The 18,408-nt window shown below is 67.6% G+C and overlaps 3 protein-coding genes across 4 annotated transcripts; all 3 read right to left on the bottom strand.

Moving 5' to 3' along the window:
* Nucleotides 1-293: 293 nt before the first annotated feature.
* QARS1 (glutaminyl-tRNA synthetase 1) lies at nt 294-7,729 on the bottom strand. Its single transcript, XM_074836092.1, has 24 exons — nt 7,559-7,729; nt 7,199-7,346; nt 7,014-7,123; nt 6,823-6,898; nt 6,532-6,596; nt 6,263-6,316; nt 6,007-6,064; nt 5,813-5,884; nt 5,562-5,647; nt 5,246-5,332; nt 5,037-5,136; nt 4,845-4,923; nt 4,613-4,721; nt 4,392-4,522; nt 3,463-3,555; nt 3,046-3,183; nt 2,885-2,972; nt 2,663-2,806; nt 2,021-2,125; nt 1,521-1,613; nt 1,134-1,261; nt 852-918; nt 553-678; nt 294-475 (listed from the first exon to the last, which is right to left on the bottom strand). The coding sequence occupies exons 1-24, from the start codon at nt 7,724-7,726 to the stop codon at nt 425-427; spliced, it is 2,376 nt and encodes a 791-aa protein (XP_074692193.1). The 5' UTR covers nt 7,727-7,729; the 3' UTR covers nt 294-424.
* Nucleotides 7,730-8,776: 1,047 nt separating this feature from the next.
* On the bottom strand, nt 8,777-11,655 carry LOC141928139 (epidermal differentiation-specific protein-like). The gene is made up of 2 exons (XM_074835843.1): nt 11,527-11,655; nt 8,777-10,070 (listed from the first exon to the last, which is right to left on the bottom strand). Exon 2 carries the CDS (start codon nt 10,053-10,055, stop codon nt 8,997-8,999), a length of 1,059 nt encoding a protein of 352 aa, XP_074691944.1. The 5' UTR covers nt 10,056-10,070; nt 11,527-11,655; the 3' UTR covers nt 8,777-8,996.
* On the bottom strand, nt 11,542-17,222 carry SLC6A8 (solute carrier family 6 member 8). 2 transcript variants are annotated; one of them, XM_074835841.1, is made up of 14 exons: nt 16,939-17,222; nt 16,418-16,672; nt 15,887-16,018; nt 15,004-15,271; nt 14,796-14,928; nt 14,437-14,571; nt 14,238-14,341; nt 14,025-14,149; nt 13,835-13,947; nt 13,617-13,754; nt 13,255-13,357; nt 13,074-13,174; nt 12,655-12,825; nt 11,542-12,057 (listed from the first exon to the last, which is right to left on the bottom strand). In XM_074835841.1, exons 1-14 carry the CDS (start codon nt 17,036-17,038, stop codon nt 11,926-11,928), a joined length of 2,010 nt encoding a protein of 669 aa, XP_074691942.1. In that variant the 5' UTR covers nt 17,039-17,222; the 3' UTR covers nt 11,542-11,925. The 2 variants fall into 2 exon arrangements, with proteins under 2 accessions (XP_074691942.1, XP_074691943.1); XM_074835842.1 differs by having other exon boundaries at nt 16,418-16,636; nt 16,939-17,221.
* Nucleotides 17,223-18,408: the final 1,186 nt, after the last annotated feature.

Here is an 18,408-nt window from a genome sequence, read left to right as displayed (position 1 = left end):
TGTGCACACTCTCCCGCCTGCCTGCGCTCTGCTGCCCCTGCCTGCACCCTGCCTGCACCCGCCCGCGGCCACGGCGGGCTCCGGGGACCCTCCCTCCATCCCACCCCGACACCCTCAACCCCAGACCAGCCTCGCGGTCCCGGGTGGGGGGAGCTGCATGTCCCACGGGGGCACCAGCCCTGTACCGGGGGGCAGGAGCAGACCCCAAGCTCCCAAGGAACAGGGGAGACCCCCTCCTCGGCACCCCAAGGCTGAGCGGGGGGACAGGAGGTAGTGACAGCGCGGGGACAGGGTTGGGATGCTCCATTTATTGAGGCGATGCTGTGGGGCGCCCTGGGGGGCTGCGCCAAGGCACGGCGGCTCTGGGGGTGCACAGGGATCCCCGGGGAAGCACCACCACGGCGGGGCAGCAGCAGAGGGGCCCTCAGGCCTTGCCAGGGTCCTCCTTCAGCGTCACTGTCCGGTTGAACACCATCTGGGGAGAGGCAGAGGGTCAGCTCGGAGCCCCATGGAAGGGAGGGGGTGCCCCGCTGCCCCCTCCCCAGGGCTCACCTTCCCCTCCTCGCTGTCCGGATCCACTGAGAAGTAGCCCAGCCGCTCAAACTGGAATTTATCGAAGGGCCGGGCGGAGAGGACGGAGCTGTCGACCAGGGCGCTGCGGAGCACGCGCAAGGAGTCCTGGCAGAGGGAGGCAACTTAGCCAGCACCCCCAGCCCCTTTGCCCCCCTCCCCCCAGCCCCTCTCCCTGCCAGGAGGGGTAGGGATCACGTGGAGGTAGGTGCCTCAGGTGTGGGTGGACGAGATCCCCAGCTCCCCCCAGGCCCGTAACTCCAGCTCCTACCCCTACTCACAGGATTGAGGTCACTCAGAAAGCCACCGGGCACCTCCGACGGATCCTCAGGATTTTTGTGCAAAAACCTGCCATGAGACAGAGTCTTATCCCAAAGCCACCAGGGCGAGAGGACGTGGTGCCCCGCGGTAACTATAGGGCAGCAGCCTGTGGGACCCCACAGCAGCATCCTCCCCGCCAAGGAGCCAGGCAGACCCCAGGAAGCGGGCTGGTGCACGGCCATGCTGCCGGTCTGGCACCGCTGAGCTCGCGCCTGCGCCTCTGCGGCGAACCGGGTACTCACAGCCGCTCGTAGAGCCGCACTTCACACACCAGCGGCTCCGACACCCAGTGGATGAAGGCTTTGGGCTTCTCCGCCACATCCGACTTGGTGCAGGTCACCTCCAGCTCTATCACGCGCCCGCTGGCATCCTTGGACACAAAACAAGCCACCAGGCAGCAGTCAGGCAGCAGTCCCATCCCGCAGGGCAGCCCTGGGGCTGAAGCACCAGCCCCCCAGCTCTGGGCAACGCTGCACCCCACTGTGCGAGGCACAGAACTGGCAGGGAGCTGCCACACAGGCAGCCTTCACCCACGCTGTGCCTGCAGTGCCCAGCCCAAGGTGACTATCGCTGCCTTCCCTGGTGGGGCACGGCCCAACCTCATGTCACCAGTGCCCAGAGCCACCCACCTTGATGATGTTCTGGACGGCAATGACGTAGCCAGCGTGGCGCAGCCCCACTGGCTGCCCGGGGGCCAGGCGCTTGTAGCCCTTGTCCACCTCCTGCGAGAGAGTTCATGGCTGCAGAAGGGGTCCTAGCACAAGCAGCAGGTCCCTCCCTCCAGCACGTCCCTTTGCCCCCACAACTGCATCCCCCCACCCGCTCCTGCCGTGCCAGGGATCGCTGCACCCAGGGCTGTATCAACTCCCACATTGCTGCGGGACGTTCCCCAGCACACAGGCCAGGTGTGGGCACTGTCAGTTGGAGGGGTCCTGGCCAGGCTGAGGCCAGCAGGCGTTTCCCCAGTGTTCATCAGAGCTGCTGGCACTTTTGGGACTTGCAGTCAGGTGCCTGACACCCACCTTTGCCCCAAGCAGCATCAGTGCTGCACTCAGCGCTGCCAGGCTCCTATTGCCTGAGCAGGAGCTCCCAGGAGCAAAGGCAGTACAGCCCAGTGGACCCAGCTCACCTCCCTGAAGTCTGTCTCCTCGATGTAGACAGTGGGCTGGAAGGGCACTTTGTGAAAACCCTGGCTCTCATCAGCTGGGAAGTTGGGCACAAGGACCTCAAGTGCCTGGGGAGAAGGAGGGGGTGAATGCTGACCTTGGGGAACCCCATTCCCACCCCAGCCCGCAGCAGTCACAGAATGACAGAATCATCTGGGTTGGAAAAGACCTTGAAGATCCTCCAGTCCAACCATGAACCTCACACTGACCGTTCCCAACTCCACCAGATCCCTCAGCGCTGGGTCAACCCGACTCTTCAACCCCTCCAGGGATGGGGACTCCCCCCCTGCCCTGGGCAGCCCATTCCAACGCCCAACAACCCCTTCTGCAAAGAAATCCTTCCTAAGAGCCAGTCTGACCCTGCCCTGGCGCAGCTTGAGGCCATTCCCTCTTGTCCTGGCGCTTGTTCCTTGGCTCAAGAGACTCATCCCCCCTCTCTGCACCCTCCTTTCAGGGAGTTGTAGAGGGCCATGAGGTCTCCCCTCAGCCTCCTCTTCTCCAGACTAAACCTCCCCAGTTCCCTCAGCCGCTCCCCATCAGACCTGTGCTCCAGACCCTGCACCAGCTTCATTGCCCTTCTCTGGACACACTTGAGTAAGTCTCACCTTCGGGCCAGGGAAGTTGGTGATGGTGACTTTGAGGGGCTCCAGGACAGCCATGGCACGGGGGGCCTGCTCATTCAGCACCTCCCGCACACACGCCTCCAGCAGATGCGGCTCCATCGTTGCCTGGGCCACTGTCACACCGACCTGTGGGACAGCTCGCTGTCACCATGCCAGCCAGGGCCCCATCCACCTGCCCCATCCCATCCTGTTCCCGACACCTACCCGGGCACAGAAGTTATTGATGGCCTCGGGGGGGAAGCCTCGCCGGCGCAGGGCTGTCAGCGTGAAGAGCCGTGGGTCATCCCAGTCCCTGAGAAAACACTGGTGAGACAGCCAGGTGTGCCCCGGGCAAGACCCACCCTGGCTGCTGGCCCAGCTCCTACCTCACAGCACCCGTCTCCACCAGCCGGATGATCTTCCTCTTGGAGACAACGGTGTAGAGCAGGTTCAGGCGCCCGTACTCCCACTGCACAGGGCAGTAGACATCCAGCGCGTTGCACAGCCAGAAGTAGGAGGAGCGCCTGCAAGGGAGGCACAGGCACAGCTCGGCTCAGCCTCACGCCTGCCCACAGCCCCACAGAATCACCAAAAAGACCTTGAAGATACTCCAGTCCAACCATTAACCTCACACTGACCAGTCTCAACTCCACCAGATCCCTCAGCACTGGGTCAACCCGATCTGGTTGACGGAAACACCATCCCCCAGCACTCTGGCAGCCAGGACGTGGCCAGCTGCTCCCCCCCAGAGCTGCCCTGCCAGGTCCAGCTCAGCCCTGGGCCGTACCGTGCGCGGTACTCACCTGGCCTGGAACTCCTTGGTGCAGAGGGAGTGTGTGATGTGCTCGATGGAGTCGCAGAGGCAGTGTGTGTAGTCGTACGTGGGGTAGATGCACCTGCAAGGCAGACGCAGTCAGCGCTGGGGCTCAGCCCAGTTGCTGCTCCCTTCCCGACTGTGAGAGACTGAAATGTCCTATGACCGCCTCAAAGCTTGCTTGTGTCTGTGCAAACCTCCAAGAGAAGCTGCTGCGGCCTGTGAATTGGTCTGGGGGATGTCGCCCAGAGAAGCGGGAGCGTATTGAAGGATGCACCCCCCCACTTCCTTGCGGTTGCATTGTCTGGACTCTTTACACAAGCCTCAAAGGGGCAGACATGTACTGAGCTGGGCCCATCCTGTAGCCATTTGTGGCTCTGTTGTGTAGGCCAGACCCCATGCCTGCATTGCCAATGAACTGACAAGAGGCAAAGGTTCCTGCCCTGAAGCCAGATGCAACAAAACCTGTTGGACCAGAGAAAAAACACTAAAGGTGGGCAGATATGCTAATCAGCGGATACGATGAACTTAAAAAGGCAGCAGAAAATTTTGCTCAGTGTGCATCCACCATCGAAGCCAGATCCGTGTGCACTCACCACCGAAGAACTGAAGACTGAGGACCCACGGGAAGCTGCTGGATCCATGGTGGTGACTATTCTTGCAGACCTATCCCCCATCCTTGCTTTATTTCTGTCTTTTCCTTCCATTCCGTCCTATCGCTACCCCTCTTCACCTTTTTCATAATAAAAACCTGTTTTGGGTATACGGCATTTGACCACATTTCTGTCTTAATCTCGCTCTTGGGATCACACCAAAACCTCCCCTGACATTAGATCGGGACATTAATGACACCTCCCCGCTCCTGGGAGACAGGCCCACCCCCACCACGTGTGCCAGGACGCCGCAGGCCTCCCCTACCACTTGTCCCCGGTGCGGTGGTGCGGAGTGAACTTGACGCGGTAGGCGACAGGGTCCATCTTCCCGTCCTCCATCACCAGCTTCATCCGCAGAGTGGCCTCCCCCTCCCCAAACTTGCCCTTTCGCATGTCCTGCAGAGCACAGAGGGAGGGGGAAGCTGTCGGCTGAGCCATGAACCCAGCCCCCATGGGCACGCAGCGCCTGCCCCCAGCCAGAATTACCTCGAAGAGCAGGAGCGACTCCTCCACGGGCCGGTCCCGCCATGGGGAGGGTGGTGGGTTGTGGCCCTTGATCTCCTCAACCTTCTGATGGCAGACGTACGCCTGGCCCCTATGGAGAGGAAACGCCGTCACCAGACGTGAGTGACCCCATCCCTGGGCGAGGGGGAGCCCCAGCTGCGGCAGGGGACATCCACACCGCCCCGGCACAGCCACACCGCCCCGGCACACTCGCCTGCGGATGAGCTCCAGGGCCCAGGTGTAGAGTTGGTCAAAGTAATCTGATGCATGGGTCACTGTGTAGGGCTGGTAGCCTGTGGGGTTGGGAGAAACAGAGCAGGTTGGAGGCACCCCCAAGGCCTGGCAGCAGGACCTGCATGCAGGGATGTCCCCAGCAGCACCTGGCCCTCCCTAGCCCGAGCTGTACCCAGCCACTCCACCATCTCCCGGATGGCTGTGAAGTACTTCTCCTCTTCCTTCTCAGGGTTGGTGTCATCGTAGCGCAGGAAGCACACGCCACCGTTGGCCTGGGCACGGGGGGGACAGTGAGCAGCCACTCCCTGAGAGACCACAGGGCCAGGCCAGCAACCAAGCAGTGGCTGGGGGGAGCTGCCAGCAGGGCTTGGTGCTTCTCACCTTGGCGTAGCCAAAGTTGAAGTTGATGGCCTTGGCGTGGCCGATGTGCAGAATCCCATTGGGCTCAGGAGGGAACCGTGTCCGCACCTGCGAGGGGAAAGGGGACACCTCTGTCCTTCGGCAGGAGACTCGCCCCCTCCCTGACAGCAGGGGCACTGACATGAGCCCCAACGATCCCACAGAGCCCCCTGTGCTGCCTCTGGCCATGCCCCCAGTGAGCTGTGTGTCCCCCCCAGCCACCCCACCTGCCCAGCTGCAGCCTGGCACAGCAGTGCCACCCTCGCAGGGAACCGCTGGGCTGGGGACGTGGCCTCACCTGCCCACCCGTGATTGTCAGGTGATGTTTCAGCAGAGCCATGGTGTTGGGTGTCACCACGTAGCCCTCCGTCTTGTAGTTCTCTCCTATGGGCAGAGAATGCTCAGGGCTGCAGCACAGCCCAAACCAAGCCAAGCCCAGCAGCCCGTGGGGAAGGACATGGGATCAGTCTGGGGGCAGCACGGGGAGCCAGGGCCAGGCACAGAGTCAGTGGAGCAGCCCCGCACATGGCAGTGACTCCTCGTACTCACCCGGCTTGTGGAACTTGAGGGCTTCTCCCCGCAGCTGCTCCAGCAGCGACCGTGTCTCCGTGCCCACCTCACCTGCAGGGAGAGACGGGGCTGAGCAGGGGCCTGACCCCAGCTCCCAGGGTCCGGCTCAGAGGCAGGTCACAGCCAGGAACCGAAGGGCTGGGCAAGCTGACCGCAGGAGGACAGTCTCTTACCGTTCTCCACCACAACCACCTTCTGCTTCTCTGCTGGGGCCGGTCGGGCCTTCGCAGCCTGCAGGGACCAGCACAGCATCCTGAGTGCCCAGCCCCGGCACGGACCTTCCCCTCCCAGCTCAGCCTGCTGCCCCCAGCGCTCCTTCAGACCCGCGTCCATGGTGGCAGCTGGGCCCAGAGCAGCGATTTGGGACCCTGCCTGGACACTCAGCAGGGAACTACCACCCCCCACCCCAGCTCCCACTCTCCTCCTCACCTTTGGTTTCTTTTCCAGGTCAGCTTCTGTCTTTGGCCCCAGCAAATGCAGCACCTAGAGAAGAGAGACACAGACAGGAGTAGAAAAGGCTCCTGCTGCCCCAAGGCCTGGAGGTGGCCCTGTCCAGCTGTCACCCACCCTCCCCTCACCCTGCCTGTCCCCAGCACCGAGCCCTCCCACGGGACAGGCCAGCAGGTCCCGCCCAGGGCACAGCACTGACAGGGGGACACCACCCCAAGCAGCGCCCGACCCACTGCCCTCGCACCCACCTGCAGGTCCACCTCGTTCTTGATGGTCTTCCCGTCCGCCCACCGCAGCCGGCTCCGCGCCTCCCCTGCAGACAGGGCACCCCGTGGGCAAGGGGCACGGCCCAGCCCGGGGGGGGCTTCAGCCAGGAGGCCGTGGCCAGCAGCTGGAGGCAGCCCTTGCCCCAGGCCACCACGAGCGCCTGCCCACGCCGGGGATGTGACGGGACGTCTCCTCAGCGTCGGCTGAGCTGGCTCTGGGATCCAGGGGAGTGGAAGTGCCAGGCAGGGGCTGCCCCGGTGCCCCACACTCACCCATCAGCAGCCCCATGTTGAAGCGGTAGCGCTCCGCCAGCAGCTCTGCTCGGTGCTCGCCGATCACCGCCTCCACCTGGGGAGCGGCATGGGGACACGGGGGTCAGCGAGGCAAGACGGGGAGCACGACGCCAGGGCCAGCGTCCCCCCTGCGCTGTCCCCACGGGGCAGGCAGGGCCGTGGCCACTCACCGCCTCCTCGATCTGCTCGGGGGTGACGCAGACCCCCACGCCACAGGCCTGCTCGAAGTCCGCCACGTCCAGAGGCTCCAGGGGGTGGCTCCTCACGTACTCCAGGGCAGCTGGGGACAGAAAGGAGGTGAGGAGCGGGGCTCTCCCCTCCCCACCGGGGCCGGGGTCCCGGGGCCGCACGGTACCGCTGAGTTGCAGGTCGGTGAGGATCTCCCGGCGGGCGATGTAATCGACGAGGAAGCCGAGGTGCTTCGGATCCCTGAGGCGGGCGGCCGCGTTGTACAACAGCGTCCCGGTGGCTTTATCCAGGGTGGGGCCCAGCGCGCTCCGAGCCTGCCGCCGCCCCGGGGAAGCGTTAGGGCTGAGCCCCGGTGAACCAGCAGCCCCGGGGATGGGCGAAGCGGGGGAGGGGGGAATTACAAGGCCGCTCGGTGGAGCCGGGGAGGACGCGGAACCGATGGGGTGTCCTGGGGAGGGGGCGGGGTCCCGGCGGTGACGCCGCCGCCGCACCGGGGAACCGGGGAGAGGGCCCGCGGCGTGCTCACCTGCAGCACGGCGCGGCGGAGCAGCGCGCTGAGCGCCCCGTTGCGCAGCGTCTCTCGTGCTTTGGCCTCGCTGAGGCCGATGCCGGTGAAAAGCCCCAGCGCCTCCTCCACCTCCTCCGCCGCCATCGGCCCCACCGCCGCCTCCGCCGCCGCCTCCGCCGCCGCCATGCTGCCGCCACTGCCCGCCGGGGGGGCGGGGCCACGCCCAGCCAATCATGGCGTGGAGGGCGTGTCGCCGGCGCAGGTCGAACCAATCGACAGTGAGAGAGGCCCGTCTCGGCCAATGGGATGGGCGAGCTCGGCGCCGGCTCCGCGAATAGGCGCGTAGGGGGCGGGGCCAAGCCGGCGGCCGGTTGCATCATTTAAAGAGCCCAGTGGGGTCGGGAGCCACGTGGGGGGCGTGGCTGGAGGCAGGGCCTGGGGCGGGGCCGCCGCCCATGACAGGCCCCGCCCTCCCCCGCCCCACCGGGCGCCCACCGCCCCGCGGCCCTTTGTCCTCGCCCGGCCGCCGTAGCGCTCCGCCGGCTCCCGCATCCCGCATCCCGCCGGCTCCCGCAGCCCCGGCGGCAGTCTCGGCCCTCCCGTGTCCCCGTGTGTGTCCCCGGCGGCCCCGAGGACGGTCCCTGCGACGGGGCGGTGGGGACACACACGCCCAAGGGCCCGTGCGGGGCGGAGCTGGGGGGGATCGCTGTGGCCACCCCAGCCCGGTGTGTGCGGGGGCCCCCCCGGCTCCCCCAGACCCGTGTCCCCGCAGCTGCCCCGGCCCCCCGCTGTCCCCCCAGTCCAATGTCCGGTTTCCCCAGCCCGGTGTGTGTAGGACCAGGCCGGCCCAGTGTCCCCTGGCTTTCCCAGCCTGGTGTCCCTTGTACCCCCCAGCCCAGTGTCCCCCCACTTCCCCACCCCCCGTGTCCCTCCAGCTCCCCCAGCCCACTCTACCCCTCAGCCCGGTGTCTCCGGGCTCCCTCAGCTTGGTGTCCCTCCAGCTTCTGCAATCTGGTGCCCACTCCCCCAAGCCTGGCATCCCCTGGCTCTCCCAGCCTGCTGTCCCCCCCAGTCTGGTGTCCCCACAGCTCCCCCAGACCAGTATACCTCTCAGCCTGGTGTCCCCCCAGCCCGCTGTTCCCTGGCTCCCTCAGCCCCATGTCCCCCCCAGCCCAGTGTCCCCCCAGCTCCCCCAGCCCACTCCCACCCCAGCCCCAGCAGAGCAGATCCGAGCGGTTGGGGAAGGGGGTTTATTAGCAACACCCGGCGGGACGAGGCACCATCAGGTCCTGCCAGCCGGAGCCATCCGACACGACCAGGGCACGGCTTGTCCTGGCTCCCCCCAGGCAGGTCGGGCAGGTCGGGCAGGCAGTGCTGGTGGCCCCGGGGGTCCCGCACCACCAAGAGGACAGAGCTGATGCCCAGCACAGGGGCAGAGCTAAAGCTAGAGCTAGAGCTAAAGCTCCATCCCAGTGCCAGGCACTGGCTCCGTTCCATCAGTGACTGCCTGCTCCCTGCCTGCAGCCGGCAGAGGCTTCAAGCTATAGCGAGCACTGATGTTGGTACCCGAGACGCTGCGGTACTCGCCCATCTCCGTACGGACGGCTTCATTCTGGGTGATGGTCAGCAGGACTGGGACGGAAAGCGTCACCTCCTTCCGCAAGACCTGGATGCTGAGTGCCGTGCGCGGGGGGACCTTAGCCGGCAGCTGCACCTCCACGCGTTCCCGGCGGGTGTTAGATTCGCTGCGCCCTTTCTGCACCGTGAAGATGTTGGAGGCTTCCACGGTCAGCGTGAAGGAGAGCCCAGCTTTGAGGCTGGTGGCATTGCTGAAGTGGAAGCTCTGCCAGAGCGTGGTGCCGTACTCCCGGCTGCTGCTGGCTGCCAGCGCCTGCTCCGAGTCTGTCTCGTTCACCCCCTCGATCTCATCCACCAGCACCTCCCGCTCCGCCTCCACCCGCTTCTGCTCCCAGAGGAGACGCGCCGAGACCAGGGGCCGCCCGGGCCGCAGCGGGCGCAGGTGGGACAGCCGAGCCTGGAAGTTCAACTCGGGTTTATAGTCAGCGAGACGCTCACCGGGCCACGCCAGGCAGTGCCAACCGCCCCGGCCGGGGTGCTGGTAGAGCAGCCAGACGCCTCGCTGCACCACATGGGAGGCCACCCGGTCGTTGAAGTACCCGTATGCCAAGTTGGTCTCCTCTGTCACCACCTTGCAGGCACCTTGGAAGTTGGGGCGCTCGTAGAGGGTGATCTGGGGGTCCCCCAGGTCATGGTGCACAAGACGCAGCGCCGAGAAGCTGTTGGGCCGCCCCACCGAGGGGTACTCGCCTTCCTCGAAGGCGTGCGGCTCCCCCTCGTACTTGGGGTCTGTGTAGGCAATCCAGGGCTGCCCCACCACCTTCAGGGAGGCAATGCAGTCCCCAAAATCCAGCTCATGCAGGTCGGGCACGTCGCAGGTGAACTCCCGGCTCAGCCCCTCAAAGTTGGCACGCTCGTACACAGTGATCCGGTTCATGGTGCTGCAGGCACCCTGTGAGGGCACAACGCACGTCGTCTCCTCGCGTGGGTGCTACGGGAAACCCGTGAGGAAAGCCCGGCCAGCAAAGGGGCCTCCTGGCATCCCCTTTAGTCCCTGTCTTCTGCCTCTTCTTTGCCCAACTCTGCCCGGTCCCTGTGCTCCCACCGTCTGCGCTGGCAGCGCCCCGACACCAGGTCACGGCCGTGCCTTTTACAAGGGGGTGGTGGGGCCGGGGCGTGCTGCGACACGCAGCGAAGGCGATGACGGCTCTCGCCCCCGCGCCCAGCCCCGGCCCCGCTCCGGCGGCGGGGAGCCAGCCAGGCCCCGCACGGCCGCACGGCAGCCGGTACACCGGGATGCCAGCCGGGCCCGCAGACCAGCCCTGCCGGAAAGTCCTGCCGCGCCCAGGGCACCCGGCGCTCCAGTGCTAACGAGTCACCGCCAATTATCACTGATGCTTCTGCCCTGCCTGCGCTAATTACGGTGTGCGTTGCCGGTGGGGCAGGAACTGCCGGCTCGCCCCAGCGGGGTGATAGGGTATTGTGGTGGGGCGAGCCAGCGCCCCGAGACAAGCCCCTCCGGCACTCCAGTGCCCCCGGGGGCACAAGACACGGCCCCGCCATGGCACGGCACCACTGTCCCAGCCTCACGCCCCAGGATGGCCGGGGCAGGTGGTGGCACTTCTGCCCCCTTGTTCCTCCACGGGCAGGATGGCCACGGACCACCCAGCGTGGCCACAGCGCTGCTGGAGGGCGATGAGTGCCAGTGCTGGGCGCAGCGGGACGCTGACACCCAGCCAAGGCACAGCCACCCCAAACACAGCATGTCGGGGGCTTCCTCAGGGCACCATGTGGGTCCCCATGGGTGCTGGCCTCCCCAGGGAGCTGTCAGTGCAGGGCACAGGGCACATGCCCCGCCTGGCTGGCACCCCCCTGGGAAGGGGACTCGGGCAGCTCGAGGGGTCTGGGGCAAGTAGAGCCTCTGGCTTCTCCTGGCTATGTGCCTGGGCCCTGGGGCTACCTCATGCTCTTGTCCCCACAGTTCTGCCCAGCCCAGGGAGCAGAGAGCCCCAGAATCGACATGAGCAGCTCCCGGTGAGGTATGGCTGGATCCTGACCCCCCCCTGCAGCCCCCACTCTGGGCTAGGGACAGCCAGGACCCCCAAAGCCTCTGGGTTGAAATCTGCCCCTTGGGGCCAGTGCAGGGCTGGGAAGCGGGGCCAGCCCCAGCTGCGTGGGGTGCCCCAGTGCTGCAGGGAACCTGCAGGCACCCACATCCTGCGGTAGAGGAGGACAGAGACCCCCCTGCTCTGGTGGCCTGTCACCCCCCGATTCACCCCAAAAGAGGAACCCAGGTGTCCCCCCATCCCTGAGCCCTATCCCCCCCCAAACCCCTGTCCCCCACAGGGAGGTGCCACCCCACATCTCACCCCCCCCAGCTGCCCACGCCCATGCCCCCCGTCCCCTGCCTGCAGTGCCGGGGCTGCCAGGGTCTCCCAGTTTATTGCCAGATGTCGGGGCGGTCGGGGTTACACCAGACAAACGCTACAGGAAGCGGTTAGTGAGCGGGGGGCTGCGGGGGCTGCGGGCGGGGGCCAGGGAGGGGCCGTCCCGCTCGCTCCCCCGGCCCGCAGCCTCCCCATCGGCCCCCCGGGCTGCCACGCTCCCCCGCGCTGGGGACCCCTCCCGCCCCCTGTGGCCGCCCCGGCCCTGCGGCCCCCAGCAAACCCCCACCTCCCTGTCGTGCACCCCTCCCTGTGGCGAGGCCGGCGGGCCGGGGCGGCGCGGGGGGCACGGGGCAGCGTGGGTGGGAGGCGGTGCTGGCATTATTGCTATGGCGGGCGGGAGCAGCGCGACCCTCCCCACGCTCAGATCACAGTCTCGAAGAGCGTCGCCTTCTCCTTGGGGGGCTCCGGGGCCAGCAGCTTGGCTTCTGCCTCGGGCGTCAGGTACTCCAGGTGGTGGTGGCCCCAGATTGGAGTGGTCAGGAGCTGCCAGCGCTGCGGGGACGCCGTGTCAGCACCCGGGGATGGCGGCACTGGGGAGTGCCTGGACCCAACGTGGTGCGTGGGGATGGGATTTAGATGGGGATGGAGGTGAGGCCGGGATGGGGAAGGGATTGAAATGGGAGCGAGAGAGGGAGAGCACGGGGACAGGGATGGGATTGAGACAGTGACGGGATCGAGACAGCGAAGTCAGCAAGGATGGGATTTAGGTGAGGCTGGGAGTGAGACAGCGATGGCCACGGGGACAGGATTTGGATGGGGATGGGGGTGAGACTAGGATGGGGAAGGGTTTGAAATGGGATTAAGACAGGGACAGGGATTGCGTGGGGACAGGGGTGAGATGGGACGGGATTGAGAGCGCAATAGGGACAGGATTTGGCTGTGAGTGAGTGATAAGGATGGGGACAGGGACAGGATTTAGATGGGGATGGGACTGAGTGATGCAAGCAAGGATGGGATTCAGGTGAGGCTGGGAGTGAAACAGGGATGGGGACGGGATTTGGCTGGGGATGGGGAGAGCGGGACAGGGACAAGGATAGCCGAGATGGGTTGGGGACGGAGGCAGGAGGGCCCCCGTCGCGCCGCCCTCACCTCGCGCAGGGAGCCTTTGCAGCGCAGGAGCTTGTAGAGGACGGTGCAGGGGATGCAGAGCATGGAGGAGAGTGCCAGGACCCAGCCGATGGCGTCCCCCCACCACGGGTACACGTACGTCTTGTTGTAGGTCAGTGGCTTGTAGTTCACCACGTGGAACACGAAGATGCCCTGGGTGGAGGAAGAGTTGGGGGAGGTGAGATCCCGCGGGGGAGGTGAGATCCCGCGGGGAAGGGACGTGGCAGCCCCAGACCCCCCCCACACGTGTCACCCCACACTCCCGATATGTCACCCCGTGGCCCTGACACCGTGTCACCCCGTGGCTGCCGTGCCCAAAGCAGCCGCCTGGGGGAGCCCGGTGCCCGCGGCAGCGAGCACCCGCAAACCCACGCGTGTGTCCCCCCCCGCGCCGGGCTCACCACGCAGACCAGCGGGGTCACCACGGCCCAGCACCACTTCATGAAGGGCAGGGGCCGGTAGCCGATCATACGGGCCACGTCGTCCATGAAGCGGTCGGCGCCTGCGGGGAGAAAGGCGTCAACCGGGCTCTACGGGGCACCTGTGTCCCCCCCCACCCTGCCGTGTCCCCCCTGGCCTCACCATAGACCCAGGCAATGACCACGCACTCCCAGAAAGCCTGCCACAGCAGCGTGATCCCGCTGGCCGAGTAGTTGTCAAAGAGCTGGAACACGTACATGCCGCCCTGCCGGGATGGCACCGCATGTCACCGGGGCTGTGCTGGCTGCCCCCGGCCTGGGGCTTGGACACCCTGCACGCCACGGGCACCCCGTGCTCCCACAGCACCCCCACGCCACGGGCACCCCAAGCTGCCGTGGGTGCAGCAGCCCCAGGGAGCTCCCACCCCCACGCTGGGGCCCTGTGGGAGGTGACATCCCGGGGGGGGGCAGGTGTGGGTGCCCGGCGTGAAGCCGTTTGGCCGGTGTCCCCGCTGCGTCCCCCACCTGCGTGACCATGGAGAGGTCGATGAGGCAGCAGACGATGCAGCAGAGCGCAGCGGTGAGCTCGCGGCGCAGCGAGCCAGCCCCCGGCTGAGGGAACAGGTCCAGGATGCCCGTGATGAAACCCTCCACGCCGACAAACTGCGGCAGAGAGCGGGGCTCAGCGGGGACGTGCCACCTCGTCCCCTCCCTGTCCCTGTCCCCCTTGCCCGCCGCTGCACCTGGCTGTCCAGCCCCAGCACGAGGAGCATGAAGAAGAAGAGCGTGGCCCAGAGCGGGGACAAGGGCATCAGCGTCACGGCTTTGGGGTAGGCGATGAAAGCCAGCCCGGGGCCTGCGGGAGAGCAGGGTCAGCGGTGTCACCCCAGGAGGGGACACGGTGCCAGTGAACAGCCACCGCCCAGCACTCACCGGACTCGGCCACCTTAGAGATGTCCACGCCTTGCTCGGAGGCCATGAAGCCCAGCACGGAGAAGACGACGAAGCCGGCAAAAAAGCTGGTGGAGCTGTTGATCACAGCCAGGATGTAGGCGTCCCTGCGGGCAGAGCGGGTCAGGGGGTGCCAGGGGGACACTGGGGGACACCTCGGAGTGGGGGGACACCCCGCAGCCAGCACAGCCCTACCTGTAGCAGTTGTTGTGGAAGCGGTTGTAGCTGCCCAGCGCGGTCAGGGCGCCCAGCCCGATGGCGTAGGAGAAGAAGATCTGGGTGCCAGCGTCGATCCAGACCTGGGGTGCAAGGGAGGGTGTCAAGCGGGGGGTGAGGAGGGTGTCGGGGGGATGCCCAGCACCCAGCCCTCTCCTGTTCCCCCCGCTGCCCTCACCTGTGCCTCAGCCAGCTTGGACCAGTCGGGTTTCAGGTAGTAGACGATGCCACCCAGCGCCCCGGGCAGTGTCACCCCGTGGACCAGCAGCAGGATGAGGACCACGTAGGGGAAGAGTGCTGTGAAGTAGACAATCTGCAGAGGAGTGGGTGCCGGTGAGACACCCCGGGCCGGAGCTCTCCGTCACGTGCCACAGGTGTCCCAGCGGGACCAGGGCTCGGGGATGTCCCCAGCAACTGGTGGCACGTCCCAGACAGATGTGGGACAGGGGATCTTGCACCCCCATGGGCTGCAGCACAGGAGGGGCAGGAGCCCTCGTGCCGGTGGCCCCGACGCGTCCCCCACCCCACCAGCGTCACCTTCCCAGTCGACTTGACACCCTTCCAGATGCAGAAGTAGACGACGACCCAGGTGGTGACCAAGCAGAGGATCATCTGCCAGTTCATCTCCCCCGGCTCGCTGAGGTCCCCCGAGAGCCGCAGCACCTTGTTCCTGCAAAGCGGGGCTGTGCTGAGCACCAGCATGACCCTCCCCTGGGCGAGACCCACCCTGATCCCCCACACTCACTCCCAAAACTCGATGACGGGCGAGCGCTTGCTGGCCAGGTCGGCACAGCTGAGGTTGAAGGGCCCGGCGCTGGCGTTGGCGCTGCCGTTGCGGCAGAGCTCGAGGTGGAAGAGCTCAGCGCACTGCTCGGTGTTCCAGGCGTGGCCGCAGGTGGCCCAGGGCAAGGTGTCCGTCAGCGAGTGCACCAGGTAGAAGAGCCCCCACACCAGGATCATGATGTAGTAGGAGTTGCAGAAGAAGACGATCACCATGGAGGCCAGGCCCAGACCTGCGGCACGGGGAGATCAGAGCCCACGGGCACCCACAGGCACCCAGCAGCCCGGCGGGGTGGGGGAGCCAGCCGTCTGGGGTGGGATGGGGGGTGCTGGCAGGGATGGGGTAGGACATGGTGGGGACGCAAGGAGCTGGCAGGACAGCGGGGAGCTGGTGGGGACAGGCCAGCGGGAGCTGGCAGGGCGGTGTGGGAGCAGCCGGCAGCACGGACAGGACTGGGGGGGGCCAGCGGGGCACCGCTGAGGTGGGGATCAGGCAGCCCCCCGGGGAGGCCGGCAGCACGTAGGCAGGGAGTCACGGGGGCCGGGCAGGGCAGCGCAGGGTGCCACGAGGCATGGGTGCAGGCAGCTGCCACCCTTGGCCAGGGCGCAGGGTAGCAGTGGGACGCGGGCAAGGTGCACGGGAGCAGGCAGGGCGTGGGCAGGGTGCCGCCAGCTCTGGCAGGCTGCAGGCAGCCCGTGCCCCAGGCAGGGTGCTGGCAGGGTGCTGCCAGCCCCGAGCAGGGCGCCGGGGGGCCCCTGGGTAGGGTGTAGGGTGCCGGAGGCCAGGGGCAGGGTGTAGGAGGCCACGGGCAGGACGCAGGCAGGGTGCAGGCAAGGCGCGGCATTACCCTTGAAGAGGGGGGCGATGTTCCAAGCGGCGATGCCCCCCTGCTTCATGAACTGCCCCAGGGCCACCTCCAAGAAGAAGACGGGGATGCCGCCCACGAAGACGATGAGCAGGTAGGGGATGAGGAAGACGCCTGGGGCCGGGGGAGGGGGGTGCAGGGGGCCGGCTCAGCCACCGCCGCCCCCCCCGGGCCCCCCCGGGCCCCCCCCTTCCCTCCCTGCGCCGCCCGCCCCGGGCGCAGCGAATGGCGAAGGCGCCTCCGCGCCCTCCCCTCGCCGCGCCGCCGATGTAGGTCAGGGCAGGCAGGTGGCTGGGGGCTCCCCATAGACCCCCCACCCCGGTGGGTGCCACCGGACACGCGTGGGGTGACCCACGAGTCCCTCAGACGGCCCCTCGCCGCGGGGAGGCGCGGGGTGGGCTGACCCACCGTGGGGGTGATCCCCCGCACACACTTCGGGGTGAAAAGGGGTGGGGGCGTGCTCCCACGCGCCGTGGGGTACCCCCCACGCCGTGGGGCAGGCGCGGGGCTCACCTCCGCCGTTCTTGTAGCACAGGTAGGGGAAGCGCCAGACGTTGCCCAGCCCCACGGCGAAGCCCACGCAGGACATGATGAAATCCATCTGCCGGGTCCACGTCTCCCGCTCGGGGACGGCCGCTTTCGGGGGGCCGGGGGGTCCCACCAGCGGTGCCGTCACCGCCCGCTCCTCGCCCGCCGCGGGGGGCTCCGCGCCCTCCGCCTCCCCGCGGGCCTCTGCCGAGACCGAGTTGGGGAGGGGGGGGGCCCACGCTGCCGTCACGAGCGCCCGTGGGGGCGCGGGGAGGGAAAAGGGAAGGGGGGGGGGAATGGAGGCGGCCCCCCCCCCCCCTCCCCGCGCGCCCCTCTCCGCGCGTGGGGGCGTGACGTCAGATGTCAGGCCGGCGCGTGACGTCACAATGCAGAGCGGTGACTCACCCCGCGGCGGCGGGAGGGGGCGCGCCGCGGTCGCGCGTGGCCGTGGGCCCCCCCCCCCTTCTCATCCCCAACCTCATCCCTCCCCAGCGCTCCCCGCTTACCGGAGCCCGCGGGGGCAGCGGCGGCGGCGGCAGCAGCGGCGTCGCGTCGCGGGGCGGCGGGCGGCTGCGGGGCGGCCGTGTCGGCGGGGACGGGGGGCATGTCGCGGGGGGCCGGGGAGCGGGGGCGGGTCGGGGGCGGCTCCGTGGCCGTGGGAGGGGGGGGGGCGGCTCAGAAGCAATCCACGAAGCACTTGAAGGTGAGTCGGAAGAACCTCATTGAGGGCGGCGGGGCGCGGCGGGGCGGGCCGGGCCGGGCGGGCGGCTCAGAGCCGGGCTGCGGGGCCGGCGCCGCGCGGCCGCTCCGGGGCTCTCTGCGCCGCGGCACCGGGCGGCGGCGGAGGCAGCGACCGGCCGCGCCGCCCCCCGAGCCCTATTGGACGCGCCGCCCGCCCGCGGCTTGACGGGACTTGCAGTCCCGCCGCCCCGGTGCCGGCGGGGCGTCACCTGGGGATACCGGGCACTAAGGGATACGGGGCGATAAAACACCCCGCGGGACAGCGCGGGGACGGGGCGCTCCGGGCACCAGAACACCGGGACTTGCAGTCCTGGAGCACCGGCAACGGGGGACACCACCAGGCACCAGGACTTGCAGTCCTGGAGCACCGGGACACACCCGGAGCACCGGGACTTACAGTCCCGCCGCACCAGCACCGGGGCACACCGGGGGATACCAGGCATTATGGTGTCAGGACTGCGCCGGGTGACAGCGGGTGCCAGGGCGCACCGGGGGACTCCAGGCACTGAGGCAAAGTGGGGGACACCGGGGGTCCCCCCGCTGCTGTAGGGTGCACTGAGAAACAGCCAGCACATCAGGGGAGAGCAAGCACCAAGTCACACCGGGGGACACCCCACGGGCCGCAGAGCCCAGCAGGGACAGGGAGCTGTGGGGGGCACCAAGTGCCAGCGGCCCTGGGGGGCACCAGGGGACACGGAGCTGGGTGGCACAGTGGCACGTGGAGGATGAAAGCCCTGGGCAGAGGTTGAGGGGAGAAGGAAGTGATGTGTGAAACGTTGGGCGTCAGCGTGTGCCGGCCCACGCTCTGAGGTGACAGAATGACGGACCTGCCCGCGCCCTGCTTCTCTGCCCACCAGTGTCTTGCCCTGAGCTGGAGCAGGCTGAGACTGCCCCGGAGAAGGACTCGGAGGAGGGTAAGTCGAGGCGTGCGCCGGCTGTCAGCGCATGGCCGTGGCGTGCCCTCGCCTCGTCGTCGTGCCGTGCTCCGGCACTGAGCAGAACTAACCCCAGCGCTCCCTCGCCTCAGCGTTGATCTTAATGGGCCGCGGCCTTCCCGGGTCAGAGAAGGGTGCACGTGGTCTGCGAGGAAGAGGCCCTGGGCGTGGGGCAGGCTGCTTCCCGCTCGGGTGTGACGGTGTCACCGAGCCCAGCCCTGGGACACCGGGACAGTGACATCTGTCCTGCCAGTTCCTGAGCAGGAGCTGCGCTGGGCTGGGAAGATCCCAAGTTGTGTC

The sequence above is a fragment of the Strix aluco genome, chromosome 11, assembly GCF_031877795.1.
Source record: "Strix aluco isolate bStrAlu1 chromosome 11, bStrAlu1.hap1, whole genome shotgun sequence".
NCBI lineage: Eukaryota > Metazoa > Chordata > Aves > Strigiformes > Strigidae > Strix > Strix aluco.
The sequence above is the reverse complement of the archived record's forward strand: the minus strand, read 5'-3'. Positions and strand labels throughout refer to the sequence as shown.